Source organism: Thrips palmi, unplaced genomic scaffold (assembly GCF_012932325.1).
Source record: "Thrips palmi isolate BJ-2018 unplaced genomic scaffold, TpBJ-2018v1 HiC_scaffold_12, whole genome shotgun sequence".
Taxonomy (NCBI): domain Eukaryota; kingdom Metazoa; phylum Arthropoda; class Insecta; order Thysanoptera; family Thripidae; genus Thrips; species Thrips palmi.
Window position 1 is genome coordinate 6,592,213 of NW_023144623.1, and position 16,600 is coordinate 6,608,812.

Genomic DNA, 16,600 nt, shown 5'->3' on the forward strand with positions numbered 1-16,600 from the left:
ACTTACTCAATTATCAGGGTGAAGGGTGAGCGGTGAGGGGCCGGGCGGCGCGGGCGGGTCAACGCCATGACGGCCATGACGGACCACCTCGAACAGGATTTATGGCCGTTCACATTATTCGACGAGGGCCGGGGCGGCTTGTTTTGTTTCGGCTGGTTTCGGCCAACTTGTTGTGTTTGTTCAAATGAAACGGCGGGCAGTTATTCGCAGCCACGTGGCACGAACGTGCGCGAGCAGAGTCGTTGTCGTCGCTCTGTCTCTCTCACCCTGGTGGGGCGTCCCAGTGGGTGCGAGAGAGACAGAGTGAGTCTGCAGTGGCGGAGTGCAGGCGGTGCAGGCGCAGGCACGCCCCGACTCGCCGCGAAATGCAGTCGGCGAAACGTCGGGTGCTTGTCTTCGCTTGGCCACGCCACTGGCTGGGCTAAGTCACTGACTTGGACGCCTTTGACTTGCCTTTGCTCCTGGCTTGGCTGCGCGCTGTGCCGCAAACCGATTCCTGTCTCTCTCGCACTCACGGGACGTCCGCTGTAGGTGCGAGAGAGACAGGGCGACGGAAACGATTCTCGCAATCAGTCCGCAGCCCACTCTTGCACGGGCCGACCGCAGACGCCGCAGACACGGCAGACAGCGCTGTTCTGGACCGGACAGTCAGTCGGGATGTGCGGTGTGCGTCTGTGCCGTCTGTGCCGCGCCAACTAGAGTCTGCTCGTCTGCCGCCGCACTGCCGCCGCGTCCGTTTGTGTTCCGTGAGCCGCAGGTCGCAGGTTCAACTACTGGGACACTTTCCGGTTTTCTTCTTTTTAGCGGGTTGCGGGTGACGCACCGAGCCAAAAGGGGCATGGCGTCATGGCGCAGAGGAACTGCGGAAGGAGAGCGAATGGAGGAGGGGGAGGGGAAGGGCATAAAGGCGTGCAGGGCGTAGTGCGCAGAGATTAGTCGTGCACCGACAGCCCAGAGAGCCAGTGACACCCTGCCGCGGCTTTGATTGGAGTCTCCGAGCGCCGAACCAGTGATCAACACATCAACCCACCGTACCGTCTCGCGTTCAAGCGAAGTATGTTGGCTTTCAAGCAGTGTCGTGGCCGCGGGGAAGGGGAAGGGGTTGCCGATTGTTGCCGATGGCTAGGCGATTTGAAGTACTTGCATGTGAGTGGACAAAAAGCGCGGCAAAACGCCCCGCTTCGGGCAAGGCTGAGGCTGAGGCTGCACCACTGTGCCGTCAGGTGATGTACACCTGACTGTGTGTTCTGTCGTCTTCACTTCTTTTCTATTGCTGGAAGCTTTAAAAAAAAAAAACTCGTCCAAATTGAATTTTGGCTGTTTTTACTGATAACTTCCATTCCGTGATTTTTTTTGAAAAGAAAAGGTTGTTTCTTTTCTTTTTGTTGCGAAATCTTTTCTTTGGCGTCCGGGTAATGCCGATACTTTGGGGCCGAATAGCTCGCAGCATTTCGGCAGAGCGTTTTCCTGCGATTGGCTTCGACCGTCACGCGACAACACTCTTGGGCGGACTTTGGGGGGACTTGGGGCTAAGGCCCCGCGGACCCGGAAGACGCCGCAACCGTCGCCGCGACCGTCGCCAAGGCCGCCGCCAAGGCCGCCGAGGCCGACATCGCGATAAAGAGCAACGACGCCGATAAGCACCCACCCCGCCCCGCCCGGCCCCGTGTACGCCTCGGGTACGCCTCGGGTACGCCTCGGGTACGCCTCGGGTACGCCTCGGGTACGCCTCGGGTACGCCTCGGGTACGCCTCGGGTACGCCTCGGGTACGCCTGGGGTACGCCTCGGGTACGCCTCGGGTACGCCTCGGGTACGCCTCGCTACCAGTTGCGTACTGAGCAAAGCGGCATGAATAACATCGCACTAATGAGCAGCGAGAGCGCGCGTGTGTGTGAGTGTAGGTGACACACACACACGCACACATGCGCGCAGTGCAACTACTGCAGGCGACAAGTGGTGCCCGCGCCGCGCTGTGCTTGCGCTATGCCGTCACTGCGTGCCCCGGCCTGCCCTGGCCTGCCCGTGCACTTGACATTGATCTACGTAACCGACCGTGAAACGCCCCAACCACTCCCCCTCCCCCGCACACACACTGAAAAGAAAACCACGGTCGCTGTCCTCTCGCGGAGAGATGCGTCTTCATCGAGTGTTTGGTCTGAGGGGAGCGACGGGGGCAGCTGGGATGAGGTCAGGTTTTGCGTCATTCACAGGCACGATGATTGTGTAAAATACCGCAATCCCTGGCATGCTTAAAGTAAATCCAGGAATTCGGTCACGCTGCCCTCCTCGTCCGCCCATTGGTTCGTCAAGCGGCGAGACGTATGGGCGATTGCGGAAGGCGCGAACGTGTTCAATTAAATGCCCCCCTCCCCCTCCGTGGTTTCCTTGTTTGGCCTTACACTGGCAGCGGCGGGCCAAATCGCCCTGCCCCCGCCCCTCCCCCCGCTCCAACGGATAGGCGCGGCGTGGCGGGCCCGCCGGTGTGGGCCCCTCGTCCCCGCTCCCGCCGCTCCCGCCTCCCGCCGCTCCCACGGGACTCAGAGACAACACCGACAACGCAGATGACACGGCGCGGCCGTGGCCAGGCCGTGGCAGAGCCAGGGCAGAGCCGCAGAGCTGCTGCCTCCTCCAGTGTGCTAGTCCGCCGCGCCAGTCCGTAGGTCACCGCGTCGCCGCGTCTCCGAGTGCCCGGCCGCCGCGGCCGCACCGCCACACCGCTAGGAGGACGGCGAGCACAGTGTGCGTGACGCGCCCAAAACACAGCAAACCGAAATTTGAAACTGAAAATAAATGTCTTGTCCTCCGCAGCATGGTGGCCGCCCTGTGCGTCCTGCTGGTGGCGGTGCTGGGGCACGCCCACCACGCCCTGGCCACCGACATCGCCGTCGGAGGCTGCCACGACAAGGAGGTGGTGCAGAACTTTGACGTCCAGAGGGTGAGTGTGCGCGTCCAAAATTCTCAACCTCCCCGTCACAAAAAAAAAACAGTGTCTTGCCTCTTCCAGTACTCGGGCTTGTGGTACGAGATTTCCCGCTACTGGCAGTTTTTCGAGCTGAACGGCAAGTGCGTGACCGCCGAGTACACCTTCAACGCCACCAGCGGCAGGGTGGGCGTCAAGAACAGCATGGTGGATGCCACGTAAGCTCGCCGAAATGACGTCATCCGTGGAGGCGGTCAAAATCCCGAACGCGTTTTGAGCTCTAGAGTCGCTGCATGGGACTCCAACCGAAATCCATTGGTGGGCTCACTCACACTTTCGGTTCGAGTTCCATTTAGCGACTCTGTAGCTCAAAACGCGTCCAGAGTTTTGACCGCCTCGACCGGCACTGTGCAGCGCTCGGTTGGTGGTAAGCGCCTGCCGGGTAGGCCACCACCCATCGTCCTACGCACCGGTGCGGGCAAGTGGCCTACCTTCATTACCATTACCATTACCATTACGGGCTAGACCACAACTGATCGTATGCCAGCCATTTCGAGCTCGGACCGTGCGCTCTGCGGTGGCCAGTCTGGAAAATGAACTTTTTTTGAGTGTACGTGTTCTGCGTATTTTCGGCTTCTGTTTCGCTGCACAGCTCTCTGCAAGCCAAGTCCATCGAGGGCTTCGCGGAGCTCGCCGACCCGTCCGCCAGCCCTGCCGTCGGCAAGCTCACAGTCACGTTCAAAATACCAGGTTCGTGTTCGTGGGGCACTGCCAGCTGCGGCTGAGCTCTGTCTCTCTCGCACCCGCACGGTCCGTACGGGACGCTCCGTGAGTGCGAGAGAGAGAGAGAAAGGGGGACTTCCCGCTCGGAATCAGTCTGCCGCTCTTGATTTCCCCACCGGATAGTCCTCGCCGCGGCACGGCCGAGGCCCTGGCCGGGGCCGGTAGGCTGTCTCTCTCGCACCCCGGCGGGCGCGCGGCGGGAGGCCCCGTCCTTCTCTTCGCCCTCCTCGTCCTCGTCCCACTCGGGGCTGTGCCACGGCTGCGCTGTGCAATTTAACTCCCTCTCGCTCAACTCGTTTGCAGTGGTGGGCGACCAGCGCGCGCCCTACTGGGTGCTGGACACCGACTACGTCAACTACGCCGTCGTGTACTCGTGCAACAACATCTTTTTCGGCGCGCTGCGAGTCGGTAAGGGAACGCACGGAATGCAGCCGTTGTGGCACTTGATAGTGTAGACGGGCGGGCGGGGCGGCCGGGCCCCCGAAGCACGAAAACCAGACAAGGTCCCTCCGCCGCAAGAATCCTGAAAAATTCCTCGCCGGCATCGCCACTGGCTTTGCTTTTTGCTTTGCATTCAGCTCGCATGCTCGGCTCGGTTCGGATCCCCCCCTCCCCCCTCTCGGTGCGCGGACTGCGCGGTACGCCCTCCCGCTCCCTGTATGGGGCGGAGGCGACACGTCCGGAACACGCCCGCCTCGCCCCTCGCGTGGCCCACGGCCTGTGGAATCCATCATTAGTCTTATCAAGTTTCATTCAGCATCACTCTGGTTGCTAGCAGCAATATTCGTTTTTCCCTTTCAATCTGAGACGGTGGCTTATTTTAGGCTTATTTTAGCAGGGTCAAGTAGTTCGACATGGTGCCAGAGTCGTCCTTCTGAAAGAGTAGGTCAGGATTTCTACTTCGTATGTTTTCTCCCTTTTTTTTGCAGAGTCAGCCTGGGTCTTGAGCAGAACACCCCACGTCACGGACCCTGCCGTCCAGCGGGCCATCGAAGCCGCTATCGCCAAGGCGGACCTCAAGCCGAGCAGCTTGCTGAAGACAGAGCAAGACTGCCCCCCATCAACGACCGCGCAATAGAAGCCATGTGTTGTTTCTCTCTCTCGCTCCATCCCTGTCACAGCCTGCAGACGACACGCTAAGTGTTATTGGTTTAAAAATAAAAAAAAAGAAGTGTAGTTAGTGTGTTGAGTTGCATTGCATTGCATCCCCTAAGCACTTTCGGCCTCGGGTGCCATGGCGTGCCACGCTTGAATGCAGGCCCATTTTTTCTGGTGGGTGTTCCTTGGCAAGTTGGGCTTCAATGAAAAATGAATTTAGAAAAGAATGACTATCTTTTTATTGATAAGAGAATAATTGTTACTAAGTACAAGATACAAGTGTATTATCTGTACATTGCATTTTTAAGTCACGTGCCTTTTTATACTTCAAAGCACAAGTAAAGTAATACCATGTTCGAATTAATTTTAAAATAAATCATCAAAAGACCGTTTACGAGTCCACTCTACAAAATGAATTGTACTGTCATGAAAAAGAAGGATGTAGAGGAAGAAGTACACGCTCAACAGGTAGAATTATAAATACTACATTTGAAGAGAGAACAAAAAAGTTAGGATAAAAGCTATCTTCTCCAACATGTTGTTTGTCTTGCACATGACAAGTAAATATAATACTATACCAGGCCATTAATCCTAAATATTTACAAGTTGTACAGCACTTAAACCAAAGTTTATTACAAAATAAAGTTAAGTTGTCATAGACTTACTGGATTAGAACAGAACAGATACCAAGCATGAGCTCATGTCCATATAGAATGAAGTGTGTTCACAGCAACAAGTGCAATGCATTTCTGAATGGAGATAACTACACAAGTAAAACATTGATAATCGGATCACAAAAGTGGGGCAATATTCCTAATAAGAAGTTACACGTATGACCTTGATTGACAGTACGGTACCTTTGAGAAATGACAAGTGATAGAGAGAATGTAGTTCCAACACCAAAAGTCATCCAAAAGTATTGTGATATTTACTAACTACTTAACAGGCAGTGACCTCCGCAAATAGCTTTTGCAAATGAGAAACTATCTAGCATCTCTAAGTAGACAATGGTATTTCCATCAATGTGACAGATACAATTGGTCCATTCCAGCCAGTAAATCATCAAAAGACATCAAACTTAATGAAATCTACAAAAAGCAGGGGGCAATTGTTGAAGATGCGGAAAAAGAATCAAATTAATTAATGCTTTATCACCACCAGTCCTTGAGAAAAAATGAACCATAAGGGTCATCTGATTAATCATCAACAAGAGGACAAGGGGCATGAAAAGAATGCTCAGGGCTAGAAGCAGTTAGTCTCTAGTAATACAATAATCCAGCCTTTGATTGATGATTTTACAGCCTTGAAAGAAGAACACACGACATGTATAGCAATGTAGTTCCTATGGACAGGGCTTGGATTCTGAGCTATTATGGACGGCAGTATTTCCCCCACACATAAGTTACACATAAAATCTATAAATAAAAAAGTAAAAAAGGAAAGCAAAGTGGAGATACAGGAGATACAAACAAAACACATACAATGTTAAATGTTGCTTTGCTTTTGTCTCATCACAGTAGACAGAAGTGTCTATCTTTCCATGCCAACAAATATTAAAAATCATGACAAAGCATTAACTTGCTGGTCAACTAAATATTTAGATGGCATGATTTATCGTACAGATCATAAAACATCTGTTTAAAATCACAGATTGTTTTCAAAAAGCCTCAAGCTCTTTGCTAGAACATGCTTGGTAACTTAAAATTGAAAACTTAAAGTGTCTTTGTTTAATTACATGTCCATCTCCAGGATTAAACAAATAATATGAATAACAATAATAGTTTTAAATGAACCTTGACACCGGTATGATAAAGAAGTTAGCAAGTTGAAGTGCTCATCATGTTCATACTAAAATTACAATTAATATGGCAAAACTAAATACAAACATTCTGTCTTAATTGATAAACAGTGACTGGCATATGATTTCAAGCACAGTACATCAACAAAAAAGAAACAAAACAAAAAAAGGCGAGAAGAAGAACCATACACCTTACATGTATTAATTTGTAAGGTCAGAGAAACAAGCTCAGTTAGCAAATATGCAGTGAGAGTGCTGCAGAAACAAATCGAAAATGTTATTGACAAATCTAGCTTAAAATATTGGGATTGCACACATCCTCTTGATTAAAGAGATAAAATTAAGTCTCATCAACTTTAAGTGCTAAATGGAATGAACAAATTTTGTATTATTACGGTAAAAAGCTCTACTGACTAGGATTTGGTTAGTGATTAAGAGGGTAGACACATGGAATGACTGTACTTTCAATACTCAAAATAGCTTCTTGTAATGCCTATTCAAGTTAAGTTGTCAAAATTAAACTATGAAAATCACCTACACTATAGTTAAGGTAGAAGACAATTTGTTTAAAATTATGACAACAGTTTGTGACAAGCATTACAAAATTTAAAAACAGAGACAAATAGATATTTTAGAGAAAAATATACACTTTGCAAACATGTTCCCATTCCTGCAAGACAAAAGACATGATATTCTAAGATGCAGTCTTTATCCAAAGGGATGAGATTCAAACCTAGTTTAAACTATACAAAGAGCCATACAGATCAAGGAAACAAGTTACGCATGAATATCAATTGTACTGATTGGCATATTTCACGACAAAATAACAAGCAAATTACAGTTTTTAATGATTGGTGTTCACATGAATAAATTAGTGACATAGTATTTCTACTTATACACACCTATGAAGGAATGATAAAACCTGTTGTAAGACACATTACAATACTAGGGTGAATATTGCTTCAAGTTTTAAGCATCAAGAGATGTTTAGTATTGTTTGTTAAACCAAGACTGCCAAGTGTTGGCAATAATTACATCCGCCCGAGTTGCGCTTTGCCAAATAAAATATCTGAAGTAGAAAGTCAATAAGATTCCATGTAAACTTTATTTGTAAATTGATAATGCATCACATGTTTACTTATAGTAGGAAAAAAAAACTAAGATAAACAAAAAAAAACAAAAAAAAAACAATAAAATGAAGGGTTGACTTGCATCCATTTAAGGCTCCTTTTTAAAACTCTGATGAATGTCACCCAAAAGCACTTTGAGCAGTCATAACCAATCTGTGCATTAGCTGCGGCTAGAAAACATATCAGGATCTATAACGAAACAGGAAGCTTTTGTTGCAGTTGTAGGCAGCATTACTAGTCGGGCCCTATCAGTATTAAAGTAAGCTACAACACTCTGTGACATGTAAGAGGCATATCTCAGTCTTTGTTTTCTCACACAAGTCACATATCCCAAAACAGTCACAAAATTTGAGCCAAGAGAAACAAAATAACAAACAAATTTAATTTTGTACTAATAATAAGAAACAGTTTTGTTGAAGTTTTTCTTTTCCAGGGGGAGGGGCCTGAGGCACAGTACACAAATGAGCTACGAGAGCTATAATCAAGGGCAATCAAAACATTTTCTCTTCAAAAACATGAGCAATTTTGCCCATGAGTATTAGTTAAGTAACATTGGGAAAGTGTTAATTTAAAAGTATCCATTGAACATGCAACAATGCTCTTATGGTAGAAAACACCAAAATGATGCATTTGGTTGAATCCTGAGTCTTGATTGGTTGATTCCATGGCCAGAGTTAGACAGAGGGTAATGCAGGAGTTCTTATGCCAGGATTAAAGTAAGCAAAAGGACTAAGCACTTACCAATTGAAGAAAATCCTACCTACTATGATGAGAGAGAACCTGTAAGAAGAGACAGTTGGATAGTGAGGAAAATGTTAAAAAGAATAGAAACCACACCTCATGTCAAGTAGTTAGTAATGCAAAAAGCATGCAAAATTTAAAAAAAAAAAAATAATGAAAAAAATTAATGCATATTAGCCAGGGTTTAGCCTTCCACTTTATTAATACCAGAGAACCATTGACCCACTGGGTTAGTTGGAGACGGCAGAACCAAGGCTGTTCATGTTTTTCATTAAATTGATCTCAACTTTACAGGACAATTTACAAGAATATAGCTCACCTTCAGCTTTCTCATCATCTGAGTCATCGTCCCCACCACCAGCCTGGCCTTCTTCTGCCTCATCTGAGTCGTCGTCATCGGAACTGCTCGAGCTGCTACTCGAACTACTGGAACTACTACTGCTACTACTTCCATCTGATCTGCTGCTGGAACTACTATCAGAACTATCTTCATTTGCATCAACCCCATTTGATTGGTCAGATTCTTCCTTTGCCTTGCCAACAGGTTTAGTTTCTGTTTCATTCCTTTCTGAACACTGTTTGTAATGTTTTGTCAAATCTAAGTACGAAGAGAAGGTGGCCGTGTTGCATCGCTCACATGAGAATGTCTCCTGTTTAGAGGATTGACCTAAAGAATGTTCACAATTTGCTTTGATGTGTTTAGCAAGAGCATCTTTGGCTTGGAACACCATTGAGCACTTGGGACATACAAATAATTCCATATCGTCACCATCGTCAGAATCATCTGATGACTCGCTATCACTCTCTTCTGCTTCTGGTTTGGGTCTGCGAGATTGCTGGTGAGTAACACTGTGCTGTTTAAGTTCATCTTCTGTTGAGAATGCTTTGAAACAAGTTGGACAACTGTGCAAAGTAGAGGATTGAGCTAATTCATTTTCAAGTCCAAGATGAATACTGTTATGTAGCTCAAGCTTGGATCGGGCATTGTGGTAGCGACCACAAACTCTACACGTAAAATTTTTGCCTTCGCCTTCCCATGTATCAGGATGCATTTCATTTAGGTGGGTCTTCAGGGATGAATAATCTGTGCATATCTCAAGACACACTCCACATGTTGTAGCAGCAGCTTCTCGATGTGTTCGTATGAGATGTTGCCACTGCTGCCTTAATGAAGGCCACACCTTGTTGCAAAGCTCGCAGTGAATAGGTCCTTCATTTTCACCATATACTTTGCGCTGAACCCTGTTAGGCCGCGATGACGAACTCCCAGCAGCATCTTTGCCACCATCATCACCGCCTTCAAGGAAGTGACCATTGAACCCTGCCATATCAGCAAACTGTGCCACTTCTTTAGACTCTTCTCTGAAAGCCATTTTACCTGATTCTAGGGTCTTTTGCAATATCGAACTCCTGCCTTGTTTGCATAAATTAACATGCTTTGAATAAATCAGTTCATTGGAAAATTTCTTATCACACGATTCACACTGGAATGGGGTGGAGTTTGATCGATGCCTCTGATTTTGATGTTGCATGAGAAGTGCTGGCAACCGGAATGTTTCTTTACAAAGATTGCACTTGTATGACCTCCTTGGTCTCCCTTCTGGATTTGTAAAAAGTTGGGTGGCAACTTCCTCATCTGAACCCGATGAGACTTCAGATGCTTGAGAGTCCACATTCCTATTATTAATCCGCTTATGCACTGGTTTTGAGTCCACTCCATTCATGGCAAGCTCACTCATGTCACTATCAGCTTTTGAGTTTTCTTCAACAGACTTTTCTTCTGAGTGCGATTCTTGAGATTCTTCTTCATCTTCACCATCATTCTCCTCTTCTTCATCCTCATCATCTCCATCACTGTCCCCCTCGTCATTGTCTTCGTCGTCGTCATCGTCGTCATCATCGTCGTCATCATCATCATCTTCTTCCTCAATGTGATTTTTATCCTCTTTCTCATTTTCGTCATCGGAAGATGAGTCATCACTCTCCTCTTCGGCATCTTCTTCTTCCTTCAGGTGCTTTTCTTCAACATGCTTCTGCAGTTCCTCTGGACTCTTGAAATATCCCAAGCAGACAGTGCACAGCCGGTCAGCTCCATCATGAACATTTTTGACATGTTTCACAAGGCGAGAACGTGTGCCACAAGTTTTGGCACACACTTGACATGTGTGAGCACGGCTGACAATAGTGGGGTGTTCTGAGTTAACATGGGCTTGAAGGTCTTCAGGTACTGGGAAGGATGCTATGCAAACACAGCAAATGGAACTTGAAGCAACCTTGTGATGTGTCAGCTGAAAGATTGAAGGCAACAAAAAGAGTAAGTTATGAACGTGTCATGATTGAAAGTACAGTTGGTTTACCCACATAAGAGATGGAAATAACGTACCAAATGCTTTCTCAAGCGGACCCTACTATCATGAATCTCTCCACATTTCCGGCATGTTGGAGGAGTGCGGTTTTCTTTATGTTGCTTCTCATGTTTTTCTCGATCTGCACCACACCTCAGGACAACACCACATCCCTCAAAGGCACATGTTAATTGTTCTGTAGAAGAAAAAAAGATGATTGCATTAACCTGTAGTTGAATTAAAAATCAGCCGTTCAAAAAACCATTTCTATGATTAACTGCAAAATACCTCTATGAGCTATCATCACATGTTCAAGCATAGCTGTCTTGCTTGGCAAGCCAACAGAACCACACAGCTCGCAGTCATAAGTTGCATGAATATTGCGTTCATGTTCTCTCAAGGCCTTCCTTGTTGTAAATATCTTAGAGCATGACTGACAAGAGACAGGTCCTTTTGGTACAATATCCCAGTTTGGTGAATCACCACCAGATAAATGATGTGCCTTAGTGGAGGCTGTTGTTCTGCAACTTTTGAGGTGACGCAACATCCTATAGCGGTTGCAGAACACTTTGGCACACTGTGGGCAGGCCTGTGGTCCTAATACACGCTCAGACTGTAATAAAGAAAAATCTCATTAATGACTAGGATAAGATCATGTCTAGGTGAAACGTGCTTTGAATTAACTAAGAAATTTACCTTTGATTGTGATGTTGGTGGAGTTGGTGGAGCCGTAGCTGCATAGTCCACATGACCAAGAACACCAGGACGATGCAGTTTAAGGACGTGACTGCGCAGGTGAGATTTAGATGCTGATATTTTCCCACAGTGCGTACATGTGACGGAAGGATGCCCCCTATGCATCTTATTTACGTGCTTCCACAAATGTGATGTGCGACCATAAAATTTGTCACAAAGATCACATGTGAGCATTCCATGATCAGCCCTTCGGTGCTGAATCAATTCTTCTCGAGATGAGAAAGTGCGATTTGGGCACCCATCACAGTGATAGTTTCCTCCTTTGCTCTTCACTGAAGTTTCCACTGGTTCGCTTTTGACAGCCACTGGTTTTTTAGTCGGTGTGTCATCTTCAACTGGTGTTTCAACATCATCTTCACCGGGTAGAGAGAAATGTATTGTACGATGCCGGGACATTTTGGACCTATTTGAGTATGGCCGCCCACAAATATCACAGCAGTAATCGCCTCCAGTCAAAGGATAGTGCCGAATTTTGACATGCTCCTTAAGTTGATACAGGTCAGGCAGCACCTTGAGGCAAACTCCACAAGTGTAGGGTACTACCTCAGCATGCACACCCATCATATGCTTCCAATAGTCCACACGAGAATTCCACAACTTTCCACAAATCTGTATGTCGGGTGAGAGAGGAAAAAGTTGTTAACAGTTGATAAAAACATCAGAAGGCCTAATTTCAACCAAATCAAAGTACAGACCTCGCAGGTGTTGGGAGTTGTTCCTTGAACTTTGTGGTGGTTGACATGCTCCTGATTCAATTCAGCCGAGGGGAATACTTTACCACAGCTACTACGAGTGCATGTTACACTGGGATCACCACCATGTACCTCATAAACATGTTTCCATCGATCAGATTTACTTTGATGAGACACACCACAAATTTCGCATCGGAAGAAAAGATGGTATGTGCCAACTCCAGTAGCAGCATGCACCTGCATCAAATGTTACATTAAATACAATTCACAAAACAAAAAATCAGCTAACAACAAACATTTGATCAACATACCGAAGCTTCTTGTCGATGGGCGTTTTGCTTGTGCTTGACCATTTTTTCCTCGTTGGGAAAGATTTTTAAGCAAATCTGGCAAGCAAATGGAGAGTTTGCTGCAACAGATGCAGCTGCTGTTGCAGCATTGTTCCCTGAACTTGCCGAGATGTTAGCAGGATTAATAGTAAATGAAGTATCATGGCTATCCTGTTCTTCGTTATCAATATCAACTTGATTCTCAGCCTGATACAGATCAGAGTTCAGAATTATGAGGTCCTCTGGTTTTGAGGATCCAATTTCATGGATCAGAACATGCGCCAACAGTTTTTTGCGAGAATCGTGTTGCCTCATACATATTGAGCAGCTGAAAGAGATAAAATTGATGAAACAACAGTAATGAAACCTACCAATGATAATTCCAATAAACATAAAAGTAAAATACCTGTATCTTCTTTTTTCAACAAGCAACTGACTTGTGGAGTGACTGGTCTGAATATGGGATGCCAAACTTGTCAAGTCTCCACACACCTTTAAACAAAGGCCACATGCTGTTGCTGCTGCGTCTTTGTGAGTGTACAACATATGTAACCAAAGACTGGAGCGGTCTGTAAATTCACGAATGCAGGCCTCACAGCAGAACACCTGTGAAATTTAAAAAATAAAAGAATAAAGCAAAGAATTTAAAACTTAGCAATGCAAATGTAGGTTGAATGAAAAATTAAGATGAACACAAACCGTTTCAGACTCCAGCATGCTCTCAGCAAGCATGTGATGATCATGCTCATCATCTCCATCAATATACTCTGTCTTGATGTTAACCTCCATTTTCTGATCAATTAACTCAGAATCAATGCCATGTTCATTTAGAAGGTGGCGGTGAAGAGAGCTCCTAAATCAATCAATACAATCAAAATTTGAGAAATACTAGATTCATTAAGGATGCAATTAATTAACCAGCAAATAATTGCAATTCTACTGACCTAAGGGTGAAGTTTTGCTCACATAGGAAGCAAGAGTGACTATCAGAGTTAATCATGGAACGACCCTGAGCCTCTGCGATGGCTTGAGTCTCTGCCTCATGTTCCTCCTCATGCTTCTTTGTGTGTTCCATTAGTTGGGCCACATCTGGGAACTTGTCAGGGCACAAAACACATTGGAGTGGTTCGTTATCCCCTTCTTCTGAAATCAGAGAGAATAAAATTTGAACACTAGACTCATTGAAAGCCACTGCAACAGATCTTTGGTAGCCTCATACCTGCCAGGGACTCAGAACTATGAGAGCGGGCAATTCGCCTTGGCTTAGAACGCTTTCTTCGGTTTCCAGCATCATCTGAGGAAGGCCTCTTACCATTCTGATTGAACTCGCTATCTGAATCATTCTTACTGTAAGACCTCTTTTTAGGAGAGAGACCATCATCATCACTGGTTTGTTTAGATCTGCCACTTGGAGTTTTTGGAGAAACAATGTAGTCCATTTCAGCCCCCTAGGTAAAAACAAAATCAAAACATGTATCTAATACTACAACACTAGAAAATGTACCAAAGTCTTTCCAATAATTCTTAAAATTACTCTAAGATATTTCCTGATTAGAAATTTTTGGGCCAATTCATATACAGACCAATTAAAGTCATGCTTTTTCTCCACAATGTAAACCAACTTACCTCATCTGAAGCTCCCTCGCCAATGTTTTCACCATGCTTTGTTCTCTTATGTTCTTCTAGATTATTGACTGAAGAAAACAGCCGATGGCACTCTGGACAAGTCACAGCAGGATCACCTCTGTGATTTGAACTAACATGTCCCCACAGATGTTTCGATGAAGAATAGCTCTTGTTGCACAGATCGCACCGATATGGGCGACAGTACTGAGAGCCTTGAGAGGAATTACCTCTTGGTGTGGTGGAGCTACTGTTGAGACAATGACTATCCGAAGGATCATCTCCATGAATACGAAGATGCAAGGACAGATGACCCTTACTGGACAAAGCTTTTCCACAAACTTTGCATGTAAATAGTTCACATGGTTCAGAAGACTTTTGAGTAGAACTTAGAGATGCAGAAGAGATTTTTCTGAAGAAAAAAAAAACCATAAAATTAGTTAGAAACACAATCAAAGTTTTGACAAAAAAATATCAATACACTTACTTTGACAGGGTGCCGGATTGCTGGGACTCTTCAATTTCAACAGCCTAAATACAATCCAACAATTAGTAACTGGGTTACAGCAATGTCAAAGGCGAATCAAGGCCCAGTAGAAACAAAAGCTTACCACATTGGACTCCAGATAATCAGCAGGATCGATATCAATAACTTTTTCGTCTTCATCATCATCGTCATCTTCATCATCCTCCTCCTCAACATTCTCATCATCCTCAACTTCTTCTACATCATCATCAGTATTGCCACTCTCCTCTTCAACTGCAGATGGAAGTTTGGGCATACCTGAGTCAGACTTTGAGGGTTGCTTCTCATTAGGTACACTACTCTTCCCTCTTGGAATGTCATTTGATTCCTGTTTAACTGAAGCTGATAATGGAATCTGAAAAACAGATGACATGTAACAAATTAAAAGAGAACAGGCACAGACCAAAGCAAAAGATGAGAGTGTTGTACTGCTTACCTCCGGCTCAAGCTGTGGCATAGATGCTTCTTTATCTTTCCGGGTATCCTTTCCCATTTGTTTCATAATTTTTGCTCTCTTGTCAGCTGAAGCTTTATCCAAATGTTTCTAATGTACACACAGAAAAAATGTATTACATAATGTTCTATCGTTCAGCACCTGACAAAATTTTGTGGTTATGTTGTCAATAAAATGCATCTGAAAGCCGTCACTTACCCCTCCATCTGGGTGGAGGCAGCTCTCTAAGAGAGCCACAGCATTAACACACCCCATTCGAAAATCATAGAAGTTTTCTAAATTGTACATGCATCGGTAACACAGAGATTTGGGAAGGGAATCATCTTGGGAGATCTGGGGAGAAGAAGAAACAGACAAAATGTAAACAAACACTACTGACAGATCAAATTATTGTGGCCACAGGAAAAATAAAGATATATAAAAGTAGAGGTGCCTTCTGACTGTTCGTCAGTTTAATTTCATACTTTCTACTTAATGGTCTTTATTTTTCCATTTATAATGACAAAATGAAATAACTGAGAGTCAATTCACTTGAGGGGATACTACTACCCCCAATTGAAACCTCGGCCAAATGGAAGAAGCTTTTTTGAATGACACCCAAGCACCAAGCCGACGACGCGGAGGTGGAGCGGTACGCCGTCCTGGGCCACTCTCCTTCATTTGCAGATGGTTTAAGAGTAAACCCCTTCATTTTTCCCATACAACTCAAAATTTTGGAATGCAATCGGCTTGGCCAGTGGTTTTAATCCACTGTGAGTGTCAGAAGTGGATCGTGTGCGTGCTCGGTCGGGAGGACGTCACGCCAGGGGCTCGAAGGACGGCCCAGGACGTCAACGTCGGACTCGTCGGACAGGTGCAGGACTTACCTGGAATGGTAGGCAGGTCTCGATCTTCTCCACCAAGCTCCTCTCCTTCCCCTCCTCCCCGAATATTTCCAATTTAACAGCATCGTAAGTCGCACAGAGACGACACAAGCTGTTAAAGCTGTCCACCCGGCTATCGATTCTACTCATAGCTCTTCATCAAAATACTTTCATTTGGGGTCAGCAATCAGCGAAGCATGTCCGACGACCACCTTGCACCAAGCCTCCGCCCGGGCTTAAACGGCATTCGGCGACCAGGCCGAGGAAAACACCACACTCACACTCAGAGCAACACTTATTAATGCGATTACAGAGGAGCCGCGGACAGAAAATCATAGCAAACTGGGCCTAAGCCTAAGACTTTGGAGAAAACAAACATCCCTCATCGTCCATTACGTGATGACAAACTCATAGCCTTCACGATCTCCTACAAGGAGTGCCTCAGCGCGGCAGTTTCTCCCACCCCCAACTCCACCAACCCCCGCCCCCGCTCACCTCGCCCACCCGCTCCTAGCCAAACACACCCCACCCGAGAAACGAG

At 45.9% G+C, this 16,600-nt stretch overlaps 2 protein-coding genes across 5 annotated transcripts; one reads left to right on the plus strand and one right to left on the minus strand.

The window, feature by feature from the left end:
• The first annotated feature begins 908 nt into the window (after nt 1-908).
• On the plus strand, nt 909-4,880 carry LOC117640586 (apolipoprotein D-like). 2 transcript variants are annotated; one of them, XM_034377171.1, is made up of 6 exons: nt 909-1,054; nt 2,810-2,936; nt 3,006-3,139; nt 3,574-3,671; nt 4,008-4,112; nt 4,634-4,880. In XM_034377171.1, exons 2-6 carry the CDS (start codon nt 2,811-2,813, stop codon nt 4,780-4,782), a joined length of 612 nt encoding a protein of 203 aa, XP_034233062.1. In that variant the 5' UTR covers nt 909-1,054; nt 2,810; the 3' UTR covers nt 4,783-4,880. The 2 variants fall into 2 exon arrangements, with proteins under 2 accessions (XP_034233062.1, XP_034233063.1); XM_034377172.1 differs by lacking the exon at nt 909-1,054 and adding an exon at nt 2,601-2,740.
• A 391-nt stretch (nt 4,881-5,271) lies between these two features.
• LOC117640585 (zinc finger protein 208-like) lies at nt 5,272-16,498 on the minus strand. 3 transcript variants are annotated; one of them, XM_034377170.1, is made up of 17 exons: nt 16,063-16,498; nt 15,395-15,529; nt 15,179-15,286; nt 14,828-15,097; nt 14,704-14,747; nt 14,220-14,628; nt 13,813-14,041; nt 13,538-13,736; nt 13,293-13,446; nt 13,000-13,199; nt 12,576-12,921; nt 12,268-12,501; nt 11,513-12,181; nt 11,105-11,429; nt 10,855-11,012; nt 8,791-10,759; nt 5,272-8,510 (listed from the first exon to the last, which is right to left on the minus strand). In XM_034377170.1, exons 1-17 carry the CDS (start codon nt 16,207-16,209, stop codon nt 8,494-8,496), a joined length of 5,613 nt encoding a protein of 1,870 aa, XP_034233061.1. In that variant the 5' UTR covers nt 16,210-16,498; the 3' UTR covers nt 5,272-8,493. The 3 variants fall into 3 exon arrangements, with proteins under 3 accessions (XP_034233061.1, XP_034233060.1, XP_034233059.1); XM_034377169.1 differs by having other exon boundaries at nt 13,538-13,733; nt 14,828-15,286; XM_034377168.1 differs by having other exon boundaries at nt 14,828-15,286.
• Between the last annotated feature and the right edge of the window lie 102 nt (nt 16,499-16,600).

Excerpts from the sequence above, each read along its gene's own strand:
- LOC117640586 (XM_034377171.1), top strand. The coding sequence starts at position 2,811 with ATGGTGGCCGCCCTGTGCGTCCTGCTGGTGGCGGTGCTGGGGCACGCC. Across the intron at positions 2,937-3,005 it reads AGAACTTTGACGTCCAGAGG|TACTCGGGCTTGTGGTACGA; the intron begins GTGAGTGTGCGC and ends TGCCTCTTCCAG. Across the intron at positions 3,672-4,007 it reads AGTCACGTTCAAAATACCAG|TGGTGGGCGACCAGCGCGCG; the intron begins GTTCGTGTTCGT and ends ACTCGTTTGCAG.
- LOC117640585 (XM_034377168.1), bottom strand. The coding sequence starts at position 16,209 with ATGAGTAGAATCGATAGCCGGGTGGACAGCTTTAACAGCTTGTGTCGT. Across the intron at positions 12,182-12,267 it reads CAACTCCCAACACCTGCGAG|ATTTGTGGAAAGTTGTGGAA; the intron begins GTCTGTACTTTG and ends CCCGACATACAG. Across the intron at positions 10,760-10,854 it reads TCCGCTTGAGAAAGCATTTG|CTGACACATCACAAGGTTGC; the intron begins GTACGTTATTTC and ends TCAATCTTTCAG.